General features: G+C 39.2%; 1 protein-coding gene across 2 annotated transcripts in view; it reads right to left on the reverse strand.

The window, feature by feature from the left end:
* Positions 1-26,166, reverse strand: part of LOC145663873 (uncharacterized) — a 141,119-nt gene that overhangs the window by 14,576 nt on the left and 100,377 nt on the right. For both annotated transcript variants that reach the window (XM_081730008.1, XM_081730009.1), the window contains one exon: positions 14,100-16,993. In XM_081730008.1, the coding sequence (XP_081586134.1) occupies positions 14,100-16,993 (2,894 nt within the window). The remainder of the gene's footprint in view (positions 1-14,099; positions 16,994-26,166) is intronic.

Raw genomic sequence — 26,166 nt, forward strand, 5'->3', positions numbered from 1 at the left:
AAAAAATGCCCATGCTGTTACACAACAGCACTATGTCTTCGGAAGCTTGAAATCTCCCTAACTAGTAGGAGAAATTCTGAGAATTCTGTAACTTTTCTAGAAATTTCAAATTCTCTGACTCTTCCAGGATATATCGCTCACCTCGCAACCATGCATTGCAAGTAATACAAATTTCCTCATAAGAAAGAGTAACCAAAAGCTTCCTGTAGTTTATTTTTACTGCTGATCTTTCTTTTCCTCATTTCATTTTCTTTATTCCTTCCCTAATTTTTTTTTCATTTCTGGTCTCGACGGGGGGGGGTTCGGACCCCCCCTTGGCTACGTGCCTGCTCTCCACCTACCTCCCTAAAAAATGGTGTGCAAGAACTGGAGCATTCTTGAACTTGGATATTTGGATAGTTAACATACTAGTTCTTCAGTGATGTCTTGACTCAACTACGATAGGCCATAGTAATGGAACTATGAACTTTTAAAATTCACTTATTTCACGTTTTCAGCACCCTATAACTGAGAAAGTATCCAACTTTGATCACAGATCCATATAAACTTTTTTTTTTTAATTTTGATGTGAGGAATACTCCCAAACTATTATAATACATTTTTGTAGTAACCTGTATAAGCACTTTCACGATCTCTTACACATCCATACATTACTATCTTATAAGACCCGATAGCATGATCCTAATGAGTTATTGCCAGTATCCTCATATGCACAGACATGTTAAACACACAAGGTGCATTCAAGTTATAACACCTCCAATTTCTTTTTCTCAGGAATGGTGACAGATAGAACCGTGCTGTTTGTTTTAAAATACGCGAGCACTTGTAAATTAAGATTTACATAATTCCTTTCTGTAATCTTATTGTAAAGAAAGTAAGGATACTAAAAAAGCTTTATTCTCCAATCGTTTTGAGTAGAACATTTTTCAAGTTGGTTCTTTCTCATTTTGCATTTTACTTTTTTTCTTGTTAATTATGTTATTTGAATTTAAAAAAAAAATACAAGAGCACAGCTAACATTTCTTGGAGCTTGTTTTGTGAGATCAAATGTTATTTCTGAACTAGCATGTATTTTCTGGTAATAAAACTTAGCAATTCACACTGATTTCAAGATTATGGAGGAGTAATTGGTCTACTTTCAGGTCATAGAGAATTTTGTTGCTGCCGATAAAAATTCCTATGTGTGCTGCCAAATTGGGACAAAAATTCCCTTTGTTCCGTTTCGAGAAATCCCACGAAATAGGAATTTTCTCATCGGTTATAAAATAGACGATCGGCCCATATGTATCTTCATCCTATTAACTCAATGAAACCTCATATAACCGAGCATCGACACGTCTGATTGGCTGCTCTCGTTTCCCGTCATTGTGTGATTGTCTACTCTCGTTTCCGCCATGAATGTTGTCTCAAAACATTGCGATCTTAGTGGGCGGAGTAGGCGAAGTGGGTGTGGCGAAACTGTGACGTAATTAGGCCTATGGCTTCACGATTTTATTGTGTAAGCAGATCCTATATTGTATAACATCCTTGGTCATGTCGCTCAAGAGAATCGGCAGCAGGGGAAATGACATCAAACATTATCTATTGAGACAGTATTAAGCTACGCTATCGCCCTTTTTTTTTTTAAAGAAAAAAAAAACTCGTTTCAAATTATACCAAACATTTTGACAACTAAAAAGTTAATACAATTTTTAGGCCTATCTGTATATTCCTACGTTAAAAATAATACCAATTACACAAATCTGATAGATGTTAACCTACATTTATATTATAAATTAAAAATACACTATAAGTAAACAAATCATAAATTAAAATATACACTAATTAATTTAAGTAATTTTATAGTTTGAGCAGATAAAATCAACTAAAGTATATATTACGATTTTTTAAAACGAAAAGTTAAGTTTTGTTATGATCACGTTAGTGAAATTACAACAATTGAACACAACATCGATGTATGGATTTTTAAAAATAAAAAAATTATGGTTTCCTATTTTGACCAAAAAGAAAATTTAATCACACTTTCTTATCGTATAAATTCGTTACCTTACCATTTAAACGATCACAAATTAATAAAAAAATATGAAAGAAATCATGCTAAACAACCCTTCTTTAAGAAAGAAAATAGATGAGAATTAATAGGAGAGTAACAGAAATCACACACACAGAATATAAAGTGCGTCGAATAAATGATTTAAGGCACGCATACATTTTTAAGTTGATCACAAGAAAGTGGGTGAGATTAGATTTGCACCGCCCAAGTGTGACGTAATGGCACGTGGTGGTATTATCTAGGGATGGGCAAAACCGGTTTTTATAAAAACCGGAAACCGGTTTCCAGAAAAAAACGAAATTCGGAAAATCGACATTTCGGTTTTCTTCAAAACCGGTTCGGTTTTCTTCAAAACCGGTTCGGTTTTTCACCGAAACCGGTTTCGGTTTTCTGCAAGGCATTTCGGTTTTCTTCAAAACCGGTTCGGTTTTCACCGAAACTGGTTTCGGTGATAACTTTTGGAAAACACGTAAAACTATTCCTGTGGAAACGGAATAAATTTCCGGAGAACAACAAAACATTATTCTGGTCAGAAATAGAGCCAATTTTGAAAAAAAAAAAAAGAACCCGTTTTGAATAAAAGCGAAACCAAATCCGGTGAAAAACCGAACAGGTTTTGGAAAATACCGAAACCGTTTTCGGTTGGAAACACCGAACCGGTTTTGGAGAAAACCGAAACCGGTTTCGGTGAAAAACCCGGTTTTTGAAAATTTTCAAAAACCAGTTTGGGCTTTCCTAAAAAGCGAAAAACCGGTTTTTGTGCCCATCACTAGGAGGGCAAAGGTGGAATAAAACGAGCCTTGCTGGGCTTCTAACCCCTTTCTCTCATTGACGCTCGCTCAGCTGTTTCATGACGTAAGTAAATCACCTTTTTTTTTGTCAATAAAGTTATGTGTGCAAAGTGGCACCTTTCCCCCTCCTGGTGCCTTCGATACCTTCCCCTCTCTAAGTCTCTCCTACCCCCTACAACCCCTCGCTTCGCGAGGGCCCCCCTGTTTTTACTTGCTTGTTGGCTTATAACGTCATTATTTATAATGGTTAACAGAAATCTCTAGGTAAATGGTGGAAAAAGAACAATTTATGCATTTATATATTACGTTCAAGGGTAAATGAGTATTACTTTCATGTTATTTTAATGATAAAAGTGTTATGAAATTTTTTTAAAAAAATAATAAACTTGCCTTGGTCCGGGTTCGAGTCCACGTCAAAAGCCATTTTTATTACTAGCCTACTCGCTAGCATGCTCAACTACAAGGACCGACGGCATCTCGTGTTTGATTTGTGCTACCTCTATGCTACGTGTCGAGAAACGGGTAACTTCAACCAATCGCAACCGTGTATTTAGCTCCTATGACTAGGATCAAGCGTGATTAAAATATATGCTTGAGTCACTGATATGCGTCAACTAATAAACTTTCCTGAATTTGGGGCACTTGAGGTAGCTCACCGCTGGTAGAACGCTCACCTCTGATGAGAGGGGGTCCTTAATTCGATCTTAGATCATATAATTCTGTGGCAACAACAGTGTGTCCGAGGGCTTGGTCCGGATTCTCTCATTTCCTCGCGCGTTCTCATTCCACCAATTATTTCATTATCATTCACTTATCCGACTCCTTTAGCCCACAGGACATAAATCTGAAAGATATTGTGTTATTTTTATTTTTTTCCCCTTGAATTAAAAAAAAACAGTTTCAGTATTGTTTCCTAATAAAGTTAGTTGCACTCCTTCGTAAATGTTTTCGGTCAAAGGCTATTTTGATAAAGCTGTATGGCAACACTTACACTCACTGGCGTCTCTGGCATGTAAAATAAGGGGGGAGGAGACATCAAAGAAAGATATATAAATGGTAGTACCTAGCCCAACCTGTTTATTATCTTCGATCCTGTTTGTTACCTTTCTGCTTACCTTCACGGACCCCCTGAGATATATCAAGATCTCTGTCATTTCACAGCCTGAATATTATATTCCAAATAAATATAATTATTATTATTTATATGTCATTCTGTCGTCAGTAAGTAAATTAAATTAGAATAGAATATTGAATATTTTTACTTCAGAATATAGGAGGGACTCGTCCCCCTCGTCTCCCCGCCAGAGACGCCCGTGCTTACACTGCAGACATGTAGCTGTATCGTGTGACGTAGTGGCTTTCACGAGGCAAGTGGAAATGTGGTGGTAATCAGTCGTAAACATATCTTGACAGCTTCAAGGGGCATCCAAATTGGAAATGCGTGAAGTAATTTCGTTTTTCGTTTCCGAAGATATGTAACTACACTTAAATTTATCAGCAGTTGCATGAAGTGTATGGTGGAAATGCAATGTCACGTCAAGCAAGCAGCACAACAAACGTGTGAACTTCTGGCAAAGTTTAGATGGGAAGTGTGGGATCACCCTCATTATAGCCCAGACCTTTCACCGTGTGAATTCCATGTGTTCGGTCCCATGAAAGACGAACTTTCAAAGCGACATCACTTGGATAACGAGGTGAAAGTTGCAGCACAAGAACGGTTATCGGGCATTGGACGAGACTTCATTGCAGAAGGCATAGAAAAACTTGTACCATACCTCGACAGATGCTTAAATAACGGAGGTAATTACGTTGGAAAGTAGATTGTGAATGGAACTTTACGATACAAATAAAGTTATTGTAAAATTTCTATGCTGTTTTATTTTCTGAAGCAGTAGAACTAACTTCTTGACTGACTCTCGTATATTATGTGGATTAAATAAATTAATTAAATGAATCGATCTCTCTTATGGTTAAAATGTTTAACATTTTGACTTTTAGTGTAGGAGGTCCTCATTCGATTCCCGGTAGAGTATATGTGCTATGGGTTGCACGTTAAGCTGTTGGACTGTGTCTCAAAATAATTGAGGTAAAAGAAAAAATGAGCTCGATATAAACACATAAAAAATAATTAATCAAAACACTTTTAGTGAATATATATAGAAAGCAATATATATATAGAAAAAGAAACTTGCAGCAAAGTACATATTTTGATACATTGCAATTGTTGTGCGTTCTTTTGTGAGTTACGTAATGTTTAAATTAAAATTGAATTAAATATTTCAGTTTATCGTCCCACGATTATACCATTTAGGCTAAGGGAGACGATGATTAAAGCAAGTGAATGATGATGGAAGAATTAGTGCAATGAGGATGTAGGAGGAAACGGGAGTAACCCCGAGAAAAAACGTGGACACGATGTTGTGCACCACAAACTTACTCCGCCGGGGACCGAACCAGGGACCTCATGCATCAGAGATAGGTGCCCTATCCTTTAGCCATCGTGTCGCCTACGAAATAATTAAACAAATAACTTTCTAGTTTTACTTAGGTTATTGTCAGTAGTCCAGTGGCGTTCTCAAGGAGGGTTTCGGGTTTAACCCCCTTGAGCAAGATATTACGTATAAATAAACATTTGCTATATTAAGGTATAACAAAATCACACTTGTCCTGAAAAGATCTGAGCGTCAAAGCTTGATCCCCCCTTGATGAAATTCTGCATACGCCACTACAGTAATAATCAACGCCCTAGACGCTTTAATCTACCAATACCTATGACCTCATCGAAGTTAACACTAGAAGGACGGAACCGGTCAATTTGACCGGTGAGCATTGTTTAACATTTAATAAGTAGCGTACGTTTAAAGTTTGAGGGCCCATATTTAATGACTTTTAGGGGCCGCGGTGGCTCAGTGGTAGAGCGTTCACCTCTGGTGCTTGGGGTCCCGGGTTCGATTCCAGCCCCCGCCAAGTGAACTTTGTGGTGGACAAACTCCATATGCGTGGGTTTCCTCGGGGTTCTCCCGTTTCCTCCCACTTTCTTCATTCCACCATTTCATTCGTTACTCATCATCACCGTCTCCTTTAGCCTAACCGGCATAACCGTGGGACTTAAAACTCAAGGATTTCATTTCATTTTCATTTTTATTGACTTTTAACGGACCTAGGTGGTTAAACATTTCTCTAAAAGATAAACGTCTATTTAAAAAACTCAACGAATTATAAACATTTTTTACCTTAAAGAACTGCTACCGGTCATTATGGCAGGTGACATTTTTCTTGCGTTTTATGTCTGCAATTTGTGTAAATTTTTCTTTGAATTTCATTATATATATATATATATATATATATATATATGTGTGTGTGTGTGTGTGTGTGTGTGTGTGTGTGTTTCATTGCATCTGTAAGTTTAGTTTCAATACATTTTGTATTTACAGTGTATTCTTTACTTTGATTAGTTTTTCTTTAATTAAATGCAGTTTCTATAGCCATTGATTATTTGTAGGATTAGCATAATGCAGTATTGATCTATAAAGACACTGTACTGAATTGACTTAAGAGGTTAAACCGAAAAAAAAAATGTCACCGTTCAAAATGACCGGAAACAGTCCTTCTAGGTAGTTCACTACTGCCAGTCCTGCTAGTGTTAAGCAGTTCTGGAACGATCAGTACTTGAAAGGGCGACTCTTTGGCAGGGTCGTACCGTGGAAAATCAGCGCCCGGGGCGAGAGTATACGACGGCGCCCCATACATATATTCCAAGCAATTTTTCCTATCTTTTTTCCTTTATTCCCCCGAATTTTTCGCACCCCTTACTTCGGCGCCCGGGGCCGTCGCCCCGCTCGCCCCCCCATGACACGGCCCTACTCTTTGGGAAAACCAACAGCATTGCCGTCCATAAGCGGTTGTCGGAGTTTGGAGGCATTGTGAACAAAAGGGATCTCTTTTTGAACATTTTCTTCATTCTGTTGTGATTTTTCCAAGATTGATATCTCCGAAAGATTTTTAGAAGTTTCATCAAATAAAAGTGAATCTTTAAAAACGTAAATTTTTCGACTATCGACCACAAAAACAAAAAAAAACAAAAAAAATCTGAGAACCCATGAAATCTATGGGCGACCCTGCTAGCAGCACATTCGATAGCTATGCACTGGCTAATGGTCATCAGATTTGCAAATTTGCATTTGCAGAGTATCAAATTGAAAAAATAAGTATGCTCAACGTACGCTAGTGTCCAAAACTTAAAGACGAAAGTAAGTTTCGCATGCTGTGTCACATTCAAGTGGCTTAGATTAGTGAAACTCCAACCATATATAGAAAGTAGTGCTACAATATGATAGAGGAAAAAAGCATAAAGAAACACATCATTAGAAGAACAAAAATTGCATTCGTATACAGAAACAATAACTTACACTGAAAACACTGCGACTCATGGTGTCCCCATTCCCCCCGTCCCGTTGACATTACGGAAGGAATAAAATGATCCTTAAAAGGGTGAGTGATTGTACGACAGACAAGTGATGCAACGTGCTTCCATGCTGCGTCTCCCTATTGCATCTCAAACTTTCTCAATGGGATTAAATTCGGAGCACAGGATCATCAAAATGATCACTTTTGACTATGTTCTTGGGTTTACTGCGTGTCCCCACTTGTCGTCAGATGAGTGTACGCTTAGAATCACAACTCTGTGGTAGGCAGCGCCACCACATTGCCTCGTCTCTTGTTCAATATCTTTGTACAGTTCCTCATCTTTCTCGGCAGGTGGCAGCACAGGGTTCAGCAAAGGGGCTATATACTTTCAAGAAAAAGGGAGAGCTTCTTTCTTTACGTTGGAATCACGTAGTCTTTACGTAGTGTATATACGAACCTTGGTTGGAATCACGAGTACAGCAGCAGCAGAAGCAGAACCCTCACCGAAGACCAGATTAGGATAGGTAGGGGCAACGCATGGAAGACAGTGTAGAGAACGAGTGTTCCAAAAATAAGTGATTCAGTGTTTGATGTGAGCCACATATGTGAAGTGCGACCGGTGGATGGACTTTCCGTTAAATATCCAACTTTCTTTTTATCTGTAGAATCTGATTCCGTATCATCTGTATATAATTTTTGTAAAATATATGACACATTTTTTAAAAATATATTATCATTTCAGAGAGTCAAAACCACCGTATCACTTCACGCGCCATCTCCGCAACCAATATAAAATGCACCCTCACATTTGTTCAAGCTCAGATGCGACGGTGACAGCTCAGACTGACTCTAACCAACTCTCATCACAGAAGAGACTCCACTCCTCCTTAGTCCAATCCTGATGTTCCTGGCACCTCCAGAAACATGGCTGCCAATGTAGCGGTGTCAAGGGAATACCGTGTAATAACTGTCGGGTACAGAGATTACTTCCATGTAGTCGACGAGCCACTGCAGTCAGTGAAATTCGATAGCGTTTTGTAGTTCTCTTAAACGTGTTTGCAATTGCACCAGGTGTTTGATATCGGTTCCATCTTGTCTGTTGTACAATCTAACGGCTGCCCGCTGCTGTAGTTGAACGTGATTAACTACCACCTCTCCTTCGCATAGCATTGCCCGATATTCAGAATGCTTCTCATAACCTTTAACAGTGCTATGGTCAATACCAAATTCCTGGATCATACTCGTCACGCTTTGTCCATCTTCTAGTTTTCCGATGATCCTCCCCGTGTAAAGTCATCCAAATGTTGTCACCTAGTAACTATTGTGAGCAGCACCCATCTTAACAACTCTCTGGCTGACAACCATGCTCTCGTCCCTTTCATTCAACTGTTTTGTGTTGGGAAAGCAGATCCATTCAGCGCTATGTCACGTTGGCATCATGCTATGCAACGTTTGGCTTCCTGGGCACCAAGTGAGACGCCTTTGGCGACATTCTGCCGAGTCAACATTCATTTCAATCTAATGTTACCATATCTATCTCGTCCTTGAGTTTTGCAAAAGTGTATTTGCCGTCATTTACCCAATAGTTTCGATCTCGCACTTTCAGTCACAATTTTACCTCTATCGTAGAAGCTACAGTTGCAATTAAATTGGTTGGTAACTGCTAGGCAAAGTAACCAATCACAACGTAGGGCCAACGTTGGCACTTTCCTAGCCTATCATTTTTCAGTCTTAGACTTACTGTCTGTGCTGTTAGGGACAATTACATCGGAGCTCTAAGGGGTGATGTGAAGGAAGCTTATAATGATAAATAGGGTCAAGTCGGAATGGTTGTAGTTTTCGCTCTCATCTCAGCATCAAGGCTATATGAGACATACAATATAGTTTAAGGTGGAATATGAACGACTATGACGCTTTCGAATTTCAAGGTTGTCCCACTGTGAATCGAACCAGAAACTCATTATATGCGTACCATGTGTAGAAAGAACAATAGAATTAATTCTCAAGATGATGAAATCGATTCGAAGAATAAGTACTCCCAGTGTAAGTCGAATTTGTTGCCACTCACAAAGAGTACGTGAGCTCATTACTTGCAACAGCGTAGTGTAGTTTCGTACTTAAGTTATTAGTTTTAATACACTACTCGCCATTAAAAATGCATCACCAAGAAGGAAACAAGAAAGCAGCACGAAAGTTGGCAGGCAGAGACCTGATAAAAAAAAATAGCAATTATTAAACTTATTGCTCTGTAGGATGTCGCAACAGCGGAGAGCAACTGGCGATGGTCAGCAGGCTGTATGACCATCAGGGGCAGTCAGAACGGTTGCAACACTGCGACGTATCAAAAGGATGAGCTTGTGGATGTCCTGGTGTTTGGCAAACTATAGTTTTGACACGATGTCACAAATCATCAATTGTAGATGTAGTTTCATCCGAAAGACTCACGTCTCTAGAACGAAATTTCTAGAACCAATGTCTGGTGTTGCGTTCGTTTACGGTATTCTTCTCAAATGTTTGACATATACAGTGATTTAATGCGGCAACTAAGACGTCTACTTTAGGTCATACAACAGACACACGCGAAAAAGACTTCGATACAGAGGCGTAAATAAAGACCCCGCAGACCCTGTATTGCGGGGGGCCAAGCCATCAGGGGGCCCGAACTCGTGACGTGGGACGTAGAGAAGGGGCCCTACTCCACGCTGTCTGCGGGGTGCTCAGAGTAACTTCATTGGTTGGCAGGCACGTGCATCATTTCGTTTCCTCTCTGTGAGCGCATGATTAATGGGACGTCAAAAACGCAGGAACTTTTCTGGTTACCTTGTACTTAAACAAATATTGTCAGGTGGTTAAATTAATTCTGCGATATAGGTCATTTAAATACTTTGTAGTAGCAGAGTTTTCAAATTAAGATACTTGAAAGCGGATTTCTCACAATATGAGAAACGATAAACATATATCTTGTCGCTATAGAATGTTAACTGCACCCAAATAACTTAGGCGGATCTTCTGTTAAGCACTTTTTTAATGAGCTCTACTTATATCCTTAAAGATATGAAAGCTTAGTTGCATCGTTACCATGTATAAGTATTTTCTCATCCTCTCTGCTAATCGAGTGATTTGCACGCGCAACTTTGATCCACTAAGTCCCGAGTTCAAATCCCGGTGGGAGAGAGCATTGTACTTTGAACCAATTACAGTGGTTCGAATTCTACAAATACTTATCAATTCGATGTAAATACCTTTTGAAAAAGTGCAACTTAATATATTAATATAGCACTCGACCACCTTTTGCCCTCAAAACTGTTCTGATGCGACGTGAAATGGAGTCGTAGAGGTCGTGAGCAGGCCTGTAGCCAGCCCAAAAATCTGGGGGGGGGTCGGTAGAAGTTGGGGGGCCCGTCCCAACCATATAATAGTTCATCACCATATTATAGTTCATTTGCAAGCCTACCATTATAATTTTCAGGGGCCAGTAAAAATTTAGTGGGGCCTGCCCACCCTAGCCCCCCCGTGGATACGGGCCTGGTCGTGAGTGGTAGAAAGAGAAAGAACCACCATTCTACATCACTCAGTGCCATGAGAGAGGATGCAGGCAAAAATCTGCGCCGGATTTCTGTCTCCAAAATGCACCACCAGTGGCGTATTTAGGGGCTGGCTATCGGGCTCAAGCCCGTCCCCCTGAAATAAATTGTTATATGCAAAACTTCATTAAAATTTGTTGGCGCCCAAACGGAAAAATGTAAGTGCTTATTCACGTGTTATGCATAGCCCCTCCCGAAGTAAAATTTTAAATACGCCACTGTGCACCACAGATATTCAAGTATGTTCAGGTCTTGAAATTGGGTGAGCTACAGAAGGTATTCAATTTCATCCCGTTTATTCTTAAGCAACGCCCCAACTATTTAACTCCTGTTATTTAAATGGGAGTATTATTATCTTAGAACAGAGTGGCATTGCCTGGAGACAGCATCTGGACTATAAGATACAAAAGGTCCCCTAAAATGACGGCATAATCACGGGCAATGACTCAACCAGTAAGCGTAAGCACAGGACTCACTGAAAATCAGGATAATGCGCAACACAGAATCGTAAAGCCTACACGATGTTTCAGGTTGGGTGGAAATACTGCGGATTATATGATCTTTCGACATATGACATGCTTCATGATCCATGATTTGAAATACGGTGATGTCTCATCCGAACATACAGCACGTTCTCAATCATCAGCGGTCCATGTTTCATGTCCCGGGTCCCGGCACCATTTGGTGCCCTACTAACGCGTTATGGACTTTTATTAGCTGTTTCCTTAGTGTAACTCGACCACGTATGTCTATGTCGTGCAACTCGATCATATGTCCATGTCGTGCAACTTGACCCTATATGTCCATATCGTACACCTCGATCCTGTATGTCCATGTCGTACAACTCGACTTCTGTATGTCCATGTCATGCAACTCAATTTGTATGTGTGGTTCGGATTCCACGTTAATCAGTAGGTCCACGTCTCATATAGCCTCGCTGCTGAAAGGAACGTTAAACTCACAATCAACTCCATGTCGTACAACTCGATCCTGTACGGGCATGTCATGCAACTCGATCCTGTGCCCATGTCGTTCATCTCGACCTTGTATATTTATGTCACGCAACTCATGGTGGACTGTGGTGGTCTTCATAGGCTGCGGGAGGTGTTCCGTGAGATTCCCTGTAACTTGTATTCCAGTCGCACGACAATTATGAGTGACTATCCGCTTTAATGTTCACTGGGACCTGTCACTGAAGATGTTCTTCCGATCTTTATTCCTCTTCGTCGATGTCGTTTTTGCCATGACTTTTGTAGTCCATCATCACCTTGGGCAATCTACCTCGCAACGTTACCAATGGACTTACCATCTTAATCACCCTCGAACGACATAACCGAACGACAAAGATTTGTTTCTCTTTGGAAGTAAGAGAAGACGCCCATTTTATACTATCACTGTCTCCTCAGTTCACAAAATACTGTCGTTCTACTGCACTTCTCGCAGTATGAAGTTTGCTCCTCCATTAACATCCTCCACCAACAGCCCGGCGCTACGATCAGGATTTCCTTTTCAAATTGCAGTAATTATTTTTTAAAGTTTTAATTCAAAAACAAAAGTGGAATGTACTGTTATCTCTCCATTAAAATTGAAGTGTTTTTTAAAAGCCCAAAATTTTCTCGGGTAAAAAACTGTGGAAAAATCTTCATTTTTTCTTTTAAAAAATCCGTTTTATTCCGAATCCTTACATCTCTACCATGAGCTAAAGTTATGACTAAACAATGGAAGCATTTGCAGTACCCCGCACCCAAGACCCGTGTGCAGCCTTCTGCTAAAAGAACGTAATGCTTTTAGCTTTTGGGGGGGACCACTTAATCCTCACTATTACCTAACCTCTGGTCACAGGGCAACTGGGACATATTACAAGGATCTGCTGCCAAAAGAAAATCTTCGTAATGCTCTGAAGGCAAAGCGCAATGGCATACTTAGCAAAGGTATCTGCCTGTTGGTTGACAATGCTCCCTCTCACAAAATTCTCGGATACCAGTTAGTTCATCATCCGCTATATTATCCTGACTTTGCACCATTAGACTTCCTGTTTCCACAAATGAAGTAGTTACTAAAAGATAGTTTTTTTTTTTTTTTTTTTTTTTTTTTACTTCGGATACTAATGTGATTCTCACTGTCGAACACTGGTTTTCTAGTTAATATATGTGTGTGGGATTTGTAAGACCGTTTAGAGAAGTGTGTTACTTCGCACGTTGACTAAATGGAAAACGACAAATAACATGCCAATTTCACATTTCAAGCTTGATTTTCTCTATTAGAAGGCCAAAAGTTATTGTTCGTCCCACGTATCTTCAACCTGCATGCCATACAGACTGACTGACATTGGTATCAAAACTTAAGAAATACCCTATACCCATAACATACACAGTAGCTGCTTTCGGTCAGAAAAAGAGGTTCCACATGCACTTTGCACCCATTGCTAGTCATAGAGTGTGTGCATAATGTCATTATACAGATAAATTTTTCTTACTTACCTTAAAATTTGTTGGATTCTTCGCAAAATTGACATTTTTTTTGTTTGATTTAGTTTGAAAGTTAGTGTTTCAAGTCTTGTCTGGTTATTCTGTTATCTGTCTAATTTATAAGTCTAAAGTTTTTACTATTTCATCTGCGTGTGTGTATATATTGTCTTTCGATTCTTCAATATCACTATAACGAAAGTTTATTTTATACATTACTATTGCTGTTTGTATAACTAATAAATATTGCTAATTAATTATATAAATATCAAACAGTATTAAGCACATAAATATATATTTATTTTCATTAAAAAATTAGACAGCTACTCAAGTTATGAAAAATAATTTAAAATCTTATACTTAACGTTAATATGTTACTAACTTAAGACTTTGCTGAGAGTCTAAATATAATTTTAACTTAAAATTTCACAAACTAACTTTTTACTAAAATTAATGAATTTTGAATATTAAGAAAAAAAAAGTATTTTAAATCTTTTATACTACGTATTTCATTCCTTTAATGTTAGACAGAATAAACAGTACAAGACATGATATGCATTTAATTAATTTCAGATTTTAATTCTAAGTATGCTCGACTGCTCTAGACTTCTAGTAGTATCAATTTCGTGCAAGGCAATTTCTACATTTTGCAAGATATTTTTTTATCTATTTAGTTGGATTAACAACTTCTATTATGAGGTTTAATTTTTTAAAAATTCAAAACACTGTATTATCAGAATGAATCTCATATGGTTGCAAAAGTACTAATATGAAACATATAAAAATATACAGTACTAACCTTTCCTCTTCTCGCCGACATTAATTTTCTGGTCCTATAACCTCTGTAAGTCGCTTGAATTTTGGTTGCTGCTTCTTCAGGTGTGTATCTGGAACTTGAGGATGGTGAAGCTTCTGAAGGATCAGCTGCACTAGACGAAACTACTTCATGCACAGCAGGTGAATCTTCACCAAGTTCGTCCTGGAAACGAGAGTCTATTGTCACAGGAGAGCCAAAAATGTCATGGATATCTTGAACTTTGGGTTCATCTGCACTTTTCTGTTCCATATCAACAGAGCTGGGTGGTCGACTACTGTCTTTTTCTATGCCTTCATCTTCTGCATTCAAGGCACTAACTGGTCTGCTACCGCCTTCAAGTACACTCATGCTGGCTCGTCGAGTCGGTGGTCCGCTTCCTTGAACACTCACAACTGCAGAGCTTTCGGGTCTGCTTCCGGCTGCAGAATAATCCAAGGACTGAGACTTACTTATTTGGCTGCTAAGTGACTCACGCGGTTCTGCAGATAATCCCCCATCTCCAGGTAAGTCTTCAGTGGCCATTTGACTAGATTTACCTTCATCACTACCAGGAGAAACAACGCTTGCTTGTCTGCTTCCTTCTACACCAGCATTAGAAATTACGCTTTCTCGTCTACTTCCTTCTGCACCAGCATTAGAGACGACGCTTTCTCGTCTACTTCCTTCCACAGGAGCAACAGAGACAACACTTTCTCGTCTGCTTTCTCCTGCAGCATCAGGAGAAATAACGCTTGCTTGTCTGCTTCCTTCTATAGTAGCAGCAGAGATAACACTTTCTCGTCTACTTTCCTGTGCAGCTTCAGGAGATACAACGCTTGCTTGTCTACTTTCTTCGGGTTCAAGAGAAACAACGCTTGCTTGCCTGCTTCCCTCTACAGCAGCAGCAGAAATAATGCTTTCCCGCCTGCTCCCTTCTAAAGCATCAGGAGAGGCAATACTTGGTTGTCTGCTTCCTTCTAGAGCAACGGCTGAAATAACACTTTCCCGAATACTTCCTTCTCCAGCATCAGAAGACATAACACTTGCACGTCTACTTCCTGCTTCTATATCAATGGATTGTGAGGCACTTTTTGTTTCATCTTCAGCAGCCATAGGAGACTGGCTACTTGGCCGATTGTCTTCAGATGGACTCGCAACTTGTTCAGGACCTTCTTCGGCTGGAGGGGAGACTGCTTCTTCTTCCTCCTTTGACTGAGATGGTGAAGGCGTAGTCTCAGGTTCTGCAGATTTGTCACCAGCTTCTTCTGGTTCTGCTGCAGAAGATTCCGGCCTTTCTTCACTTTCAGATGGAACGACTTCCTTCATTGTATCTCCTGTTGCTGGTCTACTTTCTTCCTCTTTTTCTTCTTCTTCCTCACCTTCTCCTTCTTGCACAGATTGCGAAGCACTGGCAGCTCTACTACCAGCTTCAGAGCCTTGAGGAGACTGAATTGTATTTTCTGCTGCTGGAGATAAACTTGCAGGTCTGCTACCTTCTACTTCGTCAATGGATTCTTTAACATCTATAGATCCACTCTCTTGTTGTGATTCGTCTGGTTCATTGCCTTCCTCAGAAGGCTGCGCACTAACAGCTTGTTCGCTTACAGCTGGAGACTGGCTAGCAGATTCTTCCTTATCACCCTCTTCGCTGGGCTTTGGAGATTGTACCTCGGCGTCTTCTTCAGCTGCTGGAGATTGTGCCTCAGCGTCGTCTTCTGCTGCTGGAGATTGTGCCACGGCATCTTCTTCTGCTGCTGGAGATTGTGCCACGACATCTTCTGCTGCTGGAAATTGTGCCTCGGCATCTTCTTCTGGTGCTGGAGATTGTGCCTCAGCGCCTTCTTCTGCTGCTGGAGATTGTGGCACGGTGTCTTCTTCTGCTTCTGGAGATTGTGCCTCAGCGTCTCCTTCTGCTACTGGAGACTGTGCCTCGACATCTTCATCTGCTGCTGGAGATTGTGCCTCGGCGTCTTCTTCTGCTGCTGCAGATTGTGTCTCGGCGTCCTCTTCAAGTATACTTGGAGACTTTGCAGTACTTGTAGGTCTACTGCCTTCATCGCCAGCTTGTGATGATGTTTCTTCCAATTTTTCTTCCTCTTGTGACTTTGATTCACTGGCTGGTCTACTGGACTCTTCTGCTGCAGCAGGAGTCAACGACCTACTTCCAGCTTCAGATTTAGGAGTTGCAATTTCACTTTCAGCTCTGCTGCCTTCCTTACTGAGAAGTGGTGAACGAGGTGCACTTCCTTGGCTATCTGCACCAGGACTTGCTAAAGGAACGGTGCTAGCAGCTCGGCTTCCTTCTTCTTTAGCAGCTGCCGCACTAGCATCTTCTTCTTCGGCTACACTTGGTTCCCGTGACGCTGTACCCCCAGGTGACTGGACAATACTTGCAGCCCTAGACTCAGGAGCAGGAGATGGAGTGGGTTCCCCTGATTTTGGTTGGTCTTCAGTATCTTCTGGTGATTGTGCGGTGCTTGCTGGTCTGCTGGTTTCCTCAGCTGCACTCTCTAACTGACTAATACTTTGAGGCCTGATGCCTTCTTCCGGAGCTGGGGATTGGGTGGCATCTTCGGATCCTTGGGGAGATTCAGCTGGTGTGCCGCCAGCCTCCTCAGCGTTGTCCTCTTCAGACCCTCTCGCTGCGATGCTTGCGATAGCGGCAGCTGCAGCTGCTCCAGTGCCTGCCATGGCTGCTTCCTTAAGCATATCACTTCCTCTTCGTACTCCATTCTCTCCCGATGAAGCTCGTTCCTCATTTAATAGCGCCTTCTCAGTCTCAATATCTTGAACAGTTATTCCATCTTTTTGGATTTCTTGTTCGTTAGTGATCAAATACTTGGCCTCCTCGTCTTTTGTGTCGGACTGTGCCGGTGGTGATACGGGTGTTCCTTGACCTAAAAAGAAAACAGAAATATTATATAAAATACATATAAAACAATAGTGAAACAACTAAACAAACAAATTGATTTAATATTTTATCTAAATGTTTCTTGTAATATAATGGAAAATGTCATAACTAATGTGAGCATAAGACTATAGAAAGCAGGGAAACCCATAAATATTATTTTGGAGCCTAAACTGGACATGTTCTTGTTAGAAATTTGAGTTCCAGACTGAGCGATAAGCTCAAAATGAGTCCTAATTTCAGAAATCCAAGAACTTCAGAAATTTTAATTTGGATGGTTTATTCCTTCCCAAGGTAACAAGTTTGAATATGTAAAAATAGATGTTACCTGGTAGAAACAAACGAAAAGTAAAACTTTAAAAAAAAAGCTTTCTTTTTAAAAAATATAACAAAGTAAAACAAATCGTATTGAAAAGTAAACAAAAAAATTCAAGAAAATTACTCTTAAAAAATCTATTTGTGGGTGCCTAAGCTGAAAAGCATGGGGGGCGTTCTCATATACATAAACATTGAAGAACGTATAAATTGATTAGATATTAGAGCGCTCCTCATGCTTTTGTTTCTAAACGTCCTTGAATGGATCTTTTTTTGAAAAGTAATTTTTTTGAAAAGTTTTTTTTTTTGTTAACTTTTCACTACGATTTATTTTACTTTGTTTGTTAGAAGTTGTTTTTTAAAGTAATTTTTATATGAATTTGTGGTCCCGAGAATATGTTCCATATAGGTCTAATTCCTCTATCGCAGTGGTTCTCAACCTAATTCCTACCACGACCCCATTTTATCACATCCTCTTGCCTCTGACCCCTTTTAATTTCTGGTTTGTAATAAGCTTGTGTGAGAGTTTTAATATACCTATTACGGAGATCTCACGATATCCATCTACAGTATTTCTATAATAGTAGAATCCATTTCTTGTATATAGTGGATACAGTGACTTCCCTAAAAGCGGATGGATTAAAATCAAATGTGATCAGTTCATTCATATTACAAATATCGAATCCGATCTGTCATACTGTTTCAAAATGGGGGCCGTTTGATAATTTTAAAACTTCATAACTCCCTTAATTTTGGGTAACATGATAAAAAAATGTTGAAAATGTTTAATAGACCTAATTTGTGTTCTTCTTTACAGTATGTATCAAAATAACCAGTTGAGAATTCTCCTACAGAATTGCCAGAACGAACTTAAAAAGAATGGAGAGATCGAGCCGAAAGAATAACTGTCATTGTTCCTACATGTAAAAGTAAATCTTTCTATCCGCTCCTTCTTCTCTTTTTCGCAATAATTAGCAAAATATCATCTCTCTATGACTTACACTTCTCGAGATATGGCTGCTTAAATATCTAAAAATTCGAACTTTTTGGGCCAATATCTGGGGAACGTTAATCAGTGGCCACACGTTACTATTTGGTGAGAAAATGTTCACCATCCTCTTAGGTATTGATCAACACCAATATGATCTATGTGTGACTTACGGTTCCCGAGATTTGGCTATTTAAATCTCCCGAAATCGGAACTATCTTTTGGCCAATATCACTGGAACGGTAAGTCATAGAGAGATGATATTGGTGTTAATCAATCCCTAATAGAATGTGAAACATTTTCGTACCGATATTATTGATTGCCACTACTCAACTGGCCACTGGCCAAACCAGTGGCCAGTTGAACAGTGGCCACCGGTTACTATTTGGTAACAAAATATTTATCATTCTCTTAGGTATTGATCAACATCAATACCATCTCTCTACAACTTATGGTTCCCGAGCTATGGCTCCTTAACTATCTAAAAGTTGGTCATTTGTCGGCCAATATCACGGAAACGGTAAGTCATAGAGAGATGATATTGGTGTTAGTCAATACCTAAGAGTATGGTAAACATTTTGGTAGCGATATTAATTGGTGGCCACTGGCCGACTGGCTATTGGCCAAACCAGTGGCCAGTTGGACGGTTACCACCAGTTACTATTTGGTACCAAAATATTTACCATCCTTTTAGATATTGATCAACATCAATATGATCTCTCTATGACTTACGGTTCCCGAGATATAGCTCCTTAAATCTCTGGAAATTGGCCACTTTTGGCGAATATCTCGGGAACAGGAAGAGTGACGCGAAAACTTTAATCACTTTCTCTGATAGTTTTTGATGCTCTGTCGAAAGCAGGGTTTAAAATTGAAAAAAATCGCAAATAACAGACAGACTGACAGACAGACAGACAGACACACACACACACAGACATAGAGAATTCAGTAACGAACTTCTTAAGTTAATTGAAAATATGCCCATAAGAAAAAAAACTTCAAATAATATTTAAAAATATTTTTCGGTATTAGATTCTAATTATGTTTGTCTCTTCTGTTTATCTTCGCGATCCCCCCCAAAAAAAAACACTCACTCGACCCCCCCTAGGGGTCGCAATCCCCAGTTTGAGAAACCGTGCTGTATTGTAAACAAAAGTGGCACTAATCTACCTCCTTCGGTTTGAGTATTGATCACATAGGTAAACAACAGCAAAAGCTAGCAAGAAACTTTTTATATACGTACGGGAAACTTCCAAAAGTACTTTCATTGGTTTTCGAAATCAGAGCTGATAAAAATATTAGTTCTGTTTAGAACATTGAAGCACTATAGTTTCGAAATCTAATCACAGTTCTACAATTTGAAATGAAGCTTGTTGGCTTGATTTTAGTTTTTAGCAATTTGTGAACTAGTGTTGCCAAAACATTGACACAAAAAGTTGCTAAATGAAAGATGAAATTACTCCATCTAATGGGGTGGAAAGTCGCTAAATATCATAACCATAATAATTTTAACACAATTAGAACTATAAAATATTTATCTTACACGATTTTTAAAAATGTACAAAAATTAAAAGTTTATAGAAGATAAAAAATTTAACACCAGTGATTGGACGCCGCTGTGGCTCAGTGGTAGAGCGTTCACCTCTGGTGTGTGGGGTCCTTGGTTCGATCCCAGCTCGCGCCTAGTGAATTTTGTGGTGTACCAACACCGTGTGCGTGGGTTTTCTTGGAGTTCTCCCATTTTCTTCATTTCACCATTCCATTCATTTCTCATCATCACCGTCTCATGTAGCCTACCCAGCATAACCGTAGGACGTAAAACTTAAAGACTTCATTTCGTTTCTAACCCAGTGATGATTTCAGATCTTTCCTAGTTACAGTATAACTACGATAGGGTAGTATCTTCATTATTCGATTTAAAAAGTACTAATAAAGCTTTTTAGATCGGCTTTTTTTGTTGTTTTTTTGCAAGCATGAAGGCATTGTAGAACATGCCACGTGTTAGTATTCTTCAGATTTTTCAGATCTCTGCGTTAACACAGGTTGGTATAGAGGGATTTTTTAACAAAAAATCTCTCTTTCCGTGATTTTCCCGCCTCAGATACATGATGGAGATATGTAAATAATACTGTTTGAAAGGCTGTCCAATTCTGAAGAAAATGAAGTACAAACCATGATCCTAGAATAAATAGGGATGTCTCAGAAAATTTTTACCTGAGATCCTGTTTTATACGGGAATCGGGGGGTACTGTAGGAATATTCTTAGCACATTGGTAAAATTTTTTACATTACTTTTCAAGATAGAAGTCTGAAATTTTGTACACACATACAGCATGTTCCTAAGTGTTTTTCAGTTAATTTTGAGCTCTAAGCGTTAACACAGGTGTACCCAGAGGGGCAAAAAGGTAAAAAAGAGTTTTTCACAAATATTACCTGTTTTCCTCAATATTCTCGTCTCAGGAACATGTTGGGCTCATGTAAGTAGACCGTTTGAAAGGCTATTCTATTCTGAAGACAAAGAGGTACAAAATATGACCCAATGATAAATAGGAATGTCTCAAAAAAGTTTTATATTACATCCGGGTCTTTTCGGGTCATCTTTAGCATTGTGGGGATGCTCTTAGCTCATTTGTAAATATTTTTGCCGCCCTTACTATTCAAGATAGAAGCTTGAAATTTTGTACACACATTCAGTACTTTCTTTAGTATTATTTGGTTCATTTTGGGATATGTGTGTTAACACAGGGGGACATGAGGGCTCAAATGTAAAAAATCTCAGAAAAAATCCCGATTTTCCTCAAAATTTCCCACCTCAGGGACATGATAGGGAAATGTTAACCCTTTAAGGATCTTATCGTACATTTTGTACGATACGCATTTTTCATCGTACATTGCGTTATTTCTCTTCTATTTGAGCTTTTTCGTCTGTTTTTTTTTTTTTTTTTTTTTGTTTTTCAAGTCCAGATACATTGTAGAAGACACTACGTATGGTTTCAGACCGTCCTGCGTCCAGACATAGGAGGTGATGACGTCATAATTTTGAAATAGAAAATTTCCCTTATGAACCCTATGTTCATTATTTTTTGGCGGGCTTCTTTTTTCACGTAGAAGATTGAAATTTTGCAGAAACATTCAGTCCATCGAGTAGTATTTAGCAGATTTTTTGTTTCGATGTCAGTGCTAAAACAGGGGGGAAACCAGAGCGGCAAAGGGTTGAAAAAAGGGATATTTTTACCCAAAAATCCCGTTTTACAGGATTTTCCCGCCTCACATACATGATGGGGACACGTGAGTCATACCGTCTGAAAGGCAGTTCCATTCGAAAGAGAATGACGGTCGAATCATTATCCAAGGGTAATTAGGGACATCTCAGGAATTTTTTGAAAAATATACTTCTATATAGGGAAAAATGGGGCATTGTCGGTATATATATTTTTTGGCGTTCTTATTTGTGAACGTAGAAGATTGAAATTTTGCACAAACATTCAGCCCACCGAGTAGTATTTACCAGATTTTTTGTTCCGATGTCAGTGTTAAAACAGGGGGGGAACCAGAGGGGCAAAGGGTTAGAAAATTGATATTTTTACCCCAAAAATCCCGTTTTCCGTCATTTTCCCGCCTCACATACATGATGGGGACACGTGAGTCATACCGTCTGAAAGGCAGTTCCATTCTGAAGAGAACGACGGTCGAATTATTATTCTAGGGTAATTAAGGCCGTCTCAGTGAATTTTTATCCAAATATACTTCTGTATAGGGTAAAAGTGGGGCATGGTAGGGAATTTTTTTTCTGGCGGGCCTATTTTTCCACGTAGAAGATTGAAATTTTGCACAAACATTCAGTCCACCGAGTAGTATTTACCAGAAGTTTTTCCGATTTCTGCGTAAAAACAGGGGGGGTCCAGAGGGGCAAAAGTTGAAAAAAGGTATTTTTAGACCCAAAAAATCCCTTTCTTTGGGATTTTGCCCCTTTACATACATGATAGAGACACGTGAGTCATACTGTCTGAAAGGCAGTTCTGTTCTGAAGAGAATGATGGGCGAAACATGACGCTAGGGTAATTAGGGATGTCTCAGGAAATATTTTCCCTGAGATCATAGTGTTTTGTGGTAATTTGGGGCATTGTGGGAATTTTTGATAAAATTTCTCCAGCCCTTACTATTCAAGATAGAAACTTGAAATTTGGTACACACATTTAGTTTACCAAGTACTATTTATCAGATTTTTTGGAGGTCTCTACGTTCACACAGGAAGGGAGCAGGGGGGCCCAAAGTTGGACAAAAACAAATTTCCCCTCAAAATTTTCCCTTCGACATCAATTTTCCCTCTCCTGGTATATGGTATTGGTATGCAAGTAGTACCATTTGAAAGCCAGCTCTATTCTGAAGAGAATGAAGTATGAACCATGATCCTAGGATAAATAGTGACGATGCAGTAGCTGCTTGACTGAAAGTCTAAAAAATAGCCCAAAATGCCAGGATCCCCAAAGGGTTAATGGTACCGTTTCAAAGGTTGCTCTATTGTGAAATAAATGAGGTATGAACCATGGTCCTATGATAATTAGCAATGAAACAGTACCTGCTTAACTGAAAGTCTATAATTTAACTTTTAAAAAAAAGGCAGAATTTTAGAAGGGTTAATGCTGCTTTATTTGTGACTCTCAGCGGAAATATGCAAATTAAAGAACATTGAAGAATGGAGTTGTTCTTTGTGAGAGGGGAATGGGTAACAGAAAACCAAGTGAGATTGTGATCACGCTGTATATTTACCCCACTTGTCCTGTCGTATGCAGATTAAAACAAACAAAAAGAAAGAACAAAAACAAATAAACTATTTTCAACTAATAGTGCTTGACTACAGGACAAGTGTTCAAGCACAAAAGTCGTTAGGTTTGTATCTAAGTCGCCAAATTGTCATTTAAAAGTCTTCAAAAATGCTAGTCGGATTTTTTTTGTCGCTATCTTGGAAGCGAAATTCCCTAGATTTAGCGACTTTTCCCCAAAATTGACAACAATGTTGTGAACGTTCGTAAATGAAAATAGACACAGTGTGACCACCGCTAGTACTTTTGTACTAAATGTAGTGCCTTTTGTAATATTCTAGAGTTGTAGTACGTTCACCAACAAATCTAGTAAATTTCTCCTCCCCTTCTTTTCTCATAAATACATTTGGGAGAGAAAAGGGAATCTCCCGAAAATTTGGCAAGTACGAAAATTTCATTGTTAAGGTTATCGTGTGGATAAAGATTCATTTCTATCGATTTTGTACTGTAACTTTTAGTTCACTCTATTGGGGAAAGGGGAAATACAAAAGTGTCAAAGAACGACGGGTTAAAACTAATAAATTACCGCAGTAAACAATATTACATATTTGGTGATCAGTTTAAACAATAGGTTATTAAGGAACTAAAATTCGATTTTCTCAATAAGCCCATTTAATGATATTTCTTGTTTTCTCCCAACATCCTCTATATTTGTCATATTTGTGTTACTTTAGTGGTTTTACAGAGAGTTCTAATACGACAATTAAGCAGGGATTTCGCCAGGATTTTTAGTTTGGGGGTGTAAAGTCAAAATTCGGAGGGTGTATGTGGTTTGCACGGTTTGTATCGAATTTTGACTGAAAAAAAATTAAATTGGGGGGTTCTTTCAAGAATGTGGGAGTCACTCCCCCATCCACAGGGGAGGGGAAGCTGCCGGAAACCTTCTAATAAGATATTAATATCGCAGAATGTGACAAATAGGGGAAACGGGAACAGATAAAATTTTAGTACCTTTTTCTCCCAGATCTAGTACTTTTTTCTGCATAGGTTAATACAAACTATTTTAGCTAGGTGGTCACACAATACAAACGCCTGAACTAAAATGTCAGAAGTGAAGATATTATGTAACTGAATGCACTTATCGGGTGCACAGAGGCTTGGAGATAGAGGATGATCATCTCTAGTTTGAGGAAAGGGGGAACGATAGCTTAGTGGTAGGACACTTACTCTAGTGCGTGGGGTCCCTAATTCGATCCCCGACCAAGTAAGTTTGTGGTGGACAACATTGTGTTCGTGGATTTTCTCGGGGTTCCTTCTACTTTCTCATTCCATCATTTTTTCATAATCATTTCACTTGCTTAAAGCACTGTCTCCCTTAGCCTAATGGGTATAATTTAGAGATGTTGAACTGCAACACTTCAATTCATCTAATTTTATAGTTTGAAGCGTCCCTGGCTCGATTACGTTATCATCATCATAGGTATTCTGCCATTATTGCTAAATTACTTGCCGCAACTAAGAAGCTTCCATGCTCCACAGTCTTCTGCTTACCTCTTCGTCTTCATGCACGATTTCTCTGGAATACCGAGAAAGCTAATTGGATTAATTAAGATATGTTTAAATGAATCCCAAAGTAAAGTCCGGGTAGGAAAATTTTTGTCCACGAGCTTTCACGTCGAAAATGGCCTGAAACAAGGAGATGCGTTGTCGCCATTATTATTTAACTTTGTTCTGGAATACGCTATAAGGAAAATCAAAGATAGCAACCAGGGCCTAGAGTTGAACGGTATTCACCAGGTTATGGCATATGCTGATGATGTAAATTTAATAGGGGATGATAGGAGAACAATAGAAAGAAATGCAGAGATCTTATTAAACGCTTGCAGGGACATGGGTTTAGAAGTAAATGCAGAGAAAACTAAATACATGGAAGTGCGTCGGGACCGTAATACGGCAAATTATGGATGCGTTAAAATATTAAATAATACTTTTGACAAAGTGGATAGTTTCAAATATCTAGGATCAATATTAACAGAGGAAAATCATACTCACGAAGAAATTAAATGTCGACCAAAAGCAAGGAATTTGTGTTACTATTCGGTTCAAAATCTCTTGTCGTCTCGAATTCTGTCGAGGAATTTGGAGCTTAAAATATAGAAAACGATAATCATGCCTGTTGTTCTATATGGTTGCGAAACATGGTCTCTTACTCTGAGGGAAGAACACAGACTGAAAGTATTTGAGAACAAGATCCTGAGACGAATATTCGGACCCAAGAGGAATGGGAATGGGGAATGGCGGAAACTTCATGGCGAGGAACTACCGCGTATATGGTTTACCCAACATTGTCAAGTCTAGGAGGCTTAGGTGGGCGGGTCATGTAGCTAGAATGGAAGAAAGTAGAAACGCTTTCAAAGTCTTGACTGCAAGACCAATCGGAAAACGACCATTAGGAAGACCTAGGCACAGATGGGAGGACAATATTAAGATGGATCTCGCAGAGGTTGGAATACAAAGTAGAAACTGGATGCAGTTAGCTAAGGATAGAAGTCAGTGGAGAGCTTTTGTGAACGCGGCATTGAACCTCCGGGTTCCATAGGCCATAGAGTTAGTTAGTTAGTTAGATATGGTCCATTAATTGTAGTCTCCCTCGCCCCCTCCCTCTCTTTCCTGCCACCATACCCTTTAGCACGTCCCTCATAATACAGTTCCTTCTTATCCAATGTACCAAACAGTTTCTCTTCATTTGCTGAGTAATACCTAAAATTTTTGTTCTTTTTTCCCCTACAATTTCTAAAACCCTCTCATTCGTTTTCCGCACGACCCAGCTAATTCTTTCCATTCTTCTCCATACTCACATTTCGAAAGCTTCCAGTCGATTACATATCATGTCAATTTGTGATGGATGCATCGTGTCTGTGAGTTTTCTCGGGGTTCTCCCATTGTCTCCCACATTACCATTCCACCAATTCTTCAAAAATCGTTCACTATCATTATTCATCCGTTCACATTAATCTTCAGGGCATAATCATTGGATATAAACTAAAAATTCATTTTACTTCACTTTCAGAATGCACTAAGTTAGGAAGTTTACCT

The sequence above is a fragment of the Thermobia domestica genome, chromosome 11 (genome assembly GCF_964235325.1).
Source record: "Thermobia domestica chromosome 11, izTheDome1.hap1.1, whole genome shotgun sequence".
Lineage (NCBI taxonomy): Eukaryota > Metazoa > Arthropoda > Insecta > Zygentoma > Lepismatidae > Thermobia > Thermobia domestica.